The 6,074-nt window shown below is 33.7% G+C and overlaps 1 protein-coding gene and 1 long non-coding RNA gene across 2 annotated transcripts in view; one reads left to right on the forward strand and one right to left on the reverse strand.

Moving 5' to 3' along the window:
* LOC108748057 overlaps positions 1–2,369 on the forward strand; it is a 3,740-nt gene extending 1,371 nt beyond the window's left edge. Inside the window, exons 2-3 of the mRNA XM_018486042.1 lie at positions 1,511–1,683; positions 2,067–2,369. Of these exons, the coding sequence (XP_018341544.1) occupies positions 1,511–1,683; positions 2,067–2,202 (309 nt within the window). The 3' untranslated portion in view covers positions 2,203–2,369. The remainder of the gene's footprint in view (positions 1–1,510; positions 1,684–2,066) is intronic.
* Positions 1–2,662, reverse strand: part of LOC108748059 — a 10,102-nt gene extending 7,440 nt beyond the window's left edge. Inside the window, exon 1 of the long non-coding RNA XR_001939289.1 lies at positions 2,368–2,662. This is a non-coding gene — a long non-coding RNA (uncharacterized LOC108748059). The remainder of the gene's footprint in view (positions 1–2,367) is intronic.
* Between the last annotated feature and the right edge of the window lie 3,412 nt (positions 2,663–6,074).

The following is a 6,074-nucleotide window of genomic DNA, read 5'->3' on the forward strand; positions in this document are numbered from 1 at the left end:
TCTGTGTTCACTCGCATGTTTGTTTGTTGCTTATCAAATTAACATTGCATATTGCTATTCGTAATTGCGCGATTGTATTAAAGTAAACGCAAAGTGTACGTACGTCCATCATTTGATTTTGAGACGTGCGTTACGTGATCGAAAACCATGTTAATTGTGTACGTACTTGCATTTACAAAATTTTTCCTAATTACTCGACCGCATTGAAATAATGATGAAAGATTTTAGAACAAGACGATATAAAGTAACATCACACGATGAGGCAGTATCACGCTTGACACGAGAGGGGCTATCGAGTCCGCTTGTAGATATAACGTGGTAGATATTAGCGACTCTTCATTCAAGGAATGACGTTTGCCCATTATTTACTGTCTTGAGCGGTTAACGTCACTGCAGCAACGTGCGTCACTGCAGCATCTTTCTCCTCTTCTTCTTCTTCTCTTTCTCGCTCCTTCTCGATTCGCGTCAATTTCCGTTGCCAGAAATGCGCGAGATTTCGCAATATAAACGCCAAACGCGTTAGGCTCCTAACGCAAAATTTATCAAAGTCATCGCGTCGGGTTGGGAGTCCAAGTTTTTTTTTCTCTCTACTTTACTATATTATTTCCTTTGGAATTAATTTACACGTCACGTAAAAATTTAATTTATATACGATTACAATACTGTTGCAACAATCAACTACAAATATAGATATATGTATATTTGTAGTGCGCGCGTATACGTACATATATGTACATGCACGTATTATGGCATATATCAACTATATGCGATTGATAACTCTTGAGCTATAAGAATATTGTTACTGAATAATAAAAAAAAAACAAAATGTGATTTGCGAGTGTATAAGAATTTACGAAATTATATAGGAAGACTGTTTGAGATGAGAAGACTGTTTGAATTGGAATGAGAAAACGTATGGTATGAGAAAAATACCTGATATATTTATTAAAAATTGTCATCGAAGAGAATTAGCTACGATGTGACTTTTTTCCCCTTAAATTATCGATTTTGTAAGAAATGGAAAACTTGTGTAAAGCAATAACGCGCGGTAGTCGTTAGTATCTACATACAATACATATATGATGTACGAGTATATCTGATGTATATCTGGTCGATCAAGTCTAGGGGCCCACAATTAATAACTGAATCGTCAAATAAATTGTACACACTATGTTTAAATTGTTAAACTATAACTTATTGTCGCACTAAAAAAGAACGTACGAAACGATACAATGATATATATATATTTGTATATGCGACCAATACGTTAGAGAGATTACAACTATAATTAAAGACGAGGTTACTCTCGAGATGCTAGCAACTTTTGAATTTGTACGTTTTTATATTCACATAAAAGTTAAGCGGGGTACATATAGATTTAATTGAAAATTAACGCTTTCCGTGCGTGCGCGCTAAGAAAAGTAGAAGATCAATCAAGTCATAATGTGAATATGTTTCTAATAATAATTATTATTATTAATGCAACAGAGTTTGATGTGTTTAATTGCAGAAACAGTTGCAGCGGGTACTGTTACGGGACTTTACAAACGTCAGGATTCCACGAGCTACAGAAGACAGCGACGAGGAAAACGCACCGAGACGAATTTGTCCGAACGCGCATCCCTGTGGATGGGCGGTCTACAATCCTTATACGCGTAACATTGAATATTTCATGAGAAACACGTGAGTGTGTGTTATTACTATAGTAACTATTATACATGTATATTTTTTTGTATTACTATATTAACTAACTGTACGATAATGTTAAAAGCATTCCGATACGCGTATCTCCTCTCGAGAACAGATCCAGAGATGTATTTAATTTAAATGTAAAAATGTAAAAATAATCATCTTTTAAATGTACAAACTTAAATGGAAAAGTATAAAACGTAAGAGAAAATATTTTATTAGATACAGATAGAGCGTGGATGGACAGAGGTTTGCGGGATATATGGAAATTAATATTTATATAGACGTATAAAAAGGAAGATGGCGCGAATTATTTACAATTTCTTATATAATATTTCTCTCTCTAATAATTTCTTCTCTTCACTTGATTTGTACAGTTGTGAATGCCCGGATGAAAGTTACAAGTGCGTGCGCGTTGGAGACGATCTCTCCGCGAGTGCGTACGTATACCGTTGCCGCCAAAATACGACAGCAGAGGACATTGAGTCTCCCTCTCTCGATGACACCCTCTGAGACGAGCATCTCATCAGAGATCTCAGCATCTCATTATCTCGTCATCGGTACCTACTTATATCACGTGTCACGCCAAATCTGCAGTTACCGCCATCGTCGTCGTGATCGTCTTCACGATTCGTCGCATAACTCCAGCTCTTCGAGTTTTCGATAATACATCTTTACCGTACATTTTGAATGAAAGTGATTCGCACCACACCATTTGTTTTGTTACAAAGAAGATTGTGATCGAACGATTGTTACTCGCGATCGTGCTAAAGTGATCCTTATTATATATGTATATTGTCAGAAATTAAAATTATTACAGGTATAAACGGCGCACTACCACCACAGGCGCGACAGCCTGGCCATGCGATAGTGAATTTCCTTTCAATTGTCGGCTTAACAATTTTACCATCGGGAATAAACTTTTAATGCGATACGTGTGCACGCACACACGCACACACACGCGCGCGCGCGCGCACGCACACACACACACACACACACACACACACACACACACACGATTATAAATTTTCCAATTTTTGGAAACTCGCGCGCTTGGTCGACGCTTGTCGCGTATATGATTGAAAACCATAACGAATAGCGGCAATTAAAAATCAATTAATTCATATCGAGCCATGTGGTTTATATATATATTTTTATCTACTTTTGTTTATATTATTGCAATGTGTAATGTATTTCAACTTTCATACTCATATATGTATATCGATACAAATGCGTCTTCGAGAATTGATTTGCGTGTAAAACACATATGTCACACCAACAATCTTAAAAAAATTCTCACTAACTTTTGATTTACTCCCAATATATAAAATTGTTAAATTGTTTATATTATTATGTTTAGCCAAAAAGTAGTTACTCAGCCATTGGTCAACATATAAATTATCCTCATATTTGATTTGGTAGAAAGCGTAAAATCAAATGCATCAATCAATTCGATATATTAAATTTGATATATTAAATGCATTAAATAGCTATAAAATGATACGGATGAATACGGGCCTTTGACAACATTCGCGATAGCACTTTCCTTACATTTTCTTACCTTTCTTTGTACTTAACCAAATATCCAAAAAATAATTCTCTTTTTTCATATAATAATAGTTGTGTAGTAGTAGTAGTAGCAGTAGTAGTAGCAGGAGCAGCAGCAGCAGCAGCAGCAGCAGCAGTAATAGTAGTAGTAGTAGTAGTAGTAGTAGTAGTAGTAGTAGTAGCAGCAGTAGCAGTATCGTAGCGATAATAATAATAAAAATAATAATAATAATAATTTGATAATAATATATTATTTATAACGAGAAAACACTTATTACGGTCGCTTTATCTGCTACTTGACAATCGTGCAAGTGTTGATATATAAATACAAATATGATTGCAACTTATTTTATCCGTGACCTTTAGCTTTAATCGCACGGGCAAAGTTGTCGAGCTATAAAGCCGTGAACAAAGCAGATCGTAAGCCGAATGTAGCATCGTATCGTACAATCCTTCAAGCACTATAAGGAGTGAAAATGAATGTAAATCAAATTATACAACGTATGGCTGACTATATACGTAATGAAAAATTTTACATATAAAATGACATTACCGGTTTTGGTTGATCCACACAATGGGACATAATTTCTCTTGAAAGCTATGTTACCGACATACATATACATATAATAAAAATTTACGAATAATTTATAGATAACGTTGACGTGAAAACATTCAATTTGAGATTCAAAGCGTGCCATAAAGTAAATTTCTCTACAGTATCGGTACGTTTAGGTCTCAATCTCGAAATGCAGCTGAGGCCTCACAGTTTTCCGGCTAAAACTTTAATCAGTGACACTTTAATTAGTGTCAAGTAAACGTGCCTAACAATAAGAAATAGATCAAGTATTTCAGTTTGTTGTATTCATAACGCAGTATTTCACTTGTTATGTAACATACAGGAAATGTAAGTTATCTATTATTACGATTAAATATTGATATGTCATTGTATAACTATTAATATAATATTGTCTAATTTTATCATTTTTAATATAATAAAACAAAGTTGTAATACTTTTCGCGACTTTTCATTTTGCATAACATATCATTATCTCTCCTCGATATCGCGTATACTTGCAGAAATAAAGCAGGTGAAAAACAATGAAAAGCACAATCAAGTACAAATAATTTTTTACTGTTTATTTATTACGGGGCAGAGGAAGGGGCGCTCGAGGACGACATCACAAGACAAAGCTCCTGTCAGCGCAAATTCCATCGACGCGATCTCAGGCTTAAATCGGTTCATCGATTTTGCAAACAAAAATATGTTTAAACGGATATTTTGAAAAAAAGTTGCGTATACAAGCATATATAAGAGGAAGAGCAAGCCAAGTTGTACATATACGGATAGTTATGGAAAAAATTATCGACTAAAGTAAAATGATAGCTTTTCACTATTTAGTTTATTAATAATTTGTGTGCAAAATATATATCAACATTAAATTATTATTTCGAGTAGTAAAATTGCCTGTACATTTTTATTTTTCATACACATATTTAAAAAAATTAGCATTTTTTTTGTAAAATACAGTAATATATAGTCAAGAGTCATCAGATATCAGGAAGACCACACTTCGTTTCATTCTCGCCTTCTCTCTCTCTCTCTCTCTCTCTCCTCTCTCTCATTTGGTGTTGAGATATTAATTGACCGGATAGAAAAATAATGTATAAAGAAAGAAATAAATAAATGGCGATATGTTTAGTTTAAATTTGTTGACAATTTATATGAAATACAAAAAACGGATACGTTATCCATGACATTTTAATTTAAAGCAGAAACTATTGAAAACTAATCAAGGTTGTATCATGAAGCGTCTCCAAATAAATTGTAAATTTATCTTGAACATTTCACCATTTATTTTATTCATTCTCTCTCTTATTTTCTGCTTTTTTTTTCTCTTTTCCTCTTATTTGTCCTCCCTTCTCTCTGCTTCCTTTCTATTTACTTCGCTTGTGAGGAAATGCTTCAATAAATATACAACCACAATGTCGTATTATGAAAATTACGGTATGTATAATATATATATATATTACGACTTACATTATATTATATTATAATTAAATATTTATCTTATATCCTTTTTGGCTATCTTATCCCCTAAGTTTTTCATCGACGAGAGATATAATATACATATAGTTACCATACAGATGTGTTCCGAGAGTTGACAAAAATATGACAAATGAACGAGACAAGTATCGCATTCTTTGTTAATTTATGAATTGTTGATCGTTTATCACGGCATTCGTGTAACGGACGTGATCATTTTGTTCCCAAATATGAACCACGCACGAACTTTTCTTGAATATTGTTTTACTAAAAAGAAACAAATTATGTGGCGATTGACGTAATTAGAAGCAAGTTCATTAACGTCCACCTATGTACATGCAATAATGTACTACTTCATTGACGGCTGTTATCACAATTCAATTTGCAGATCATACACTAGATTTAAGAATGTGCTATAAAATATATACTATTGAGAAAACGCATTTTATATTACATTGATATTATACGCTACAAAATAGACATAATAACAACCAGGCATATACGATCGTGCGTGGTGCGCGCGCGTGTGGAGGTCAATGACTTTCCGGCTAATTTTTCATACCGCATAAACTTCCAGCACGCTCGATTCTATCGCACTCTGTCCAGGAACATTACCGTTTTTACACCTTTGTAAAGATGATTCTACGTTACAAAGCCTGGAAGGCAAACAGAAACGTAAATTCTAAAGCTTTCTTTGTACATGTTTATACATGTATGCGTATGTACATATATATATATTGTGCGTGTATACATGAAAAAATATATATATATATGTGTGCGTATATATATATAT

This window comes from Trachymyrmex septentrionalis, unplaced genomic scaffold (genome assembly GCF_001594115.1).
Source record: "Trachymyrmex septentrionalis isolate Tsep2-gDNA-1 unplaced genomic scaffold, Tsep1.0 scaffold21, whole genome shotgun sequence".
Lineage (NCBI taxonomy): Eukaryota > Metazoa > Arthropoda > Insecta > Hymenoptera > Formicidae > Trachymyrmex > Trachymyrmex septentrionalis.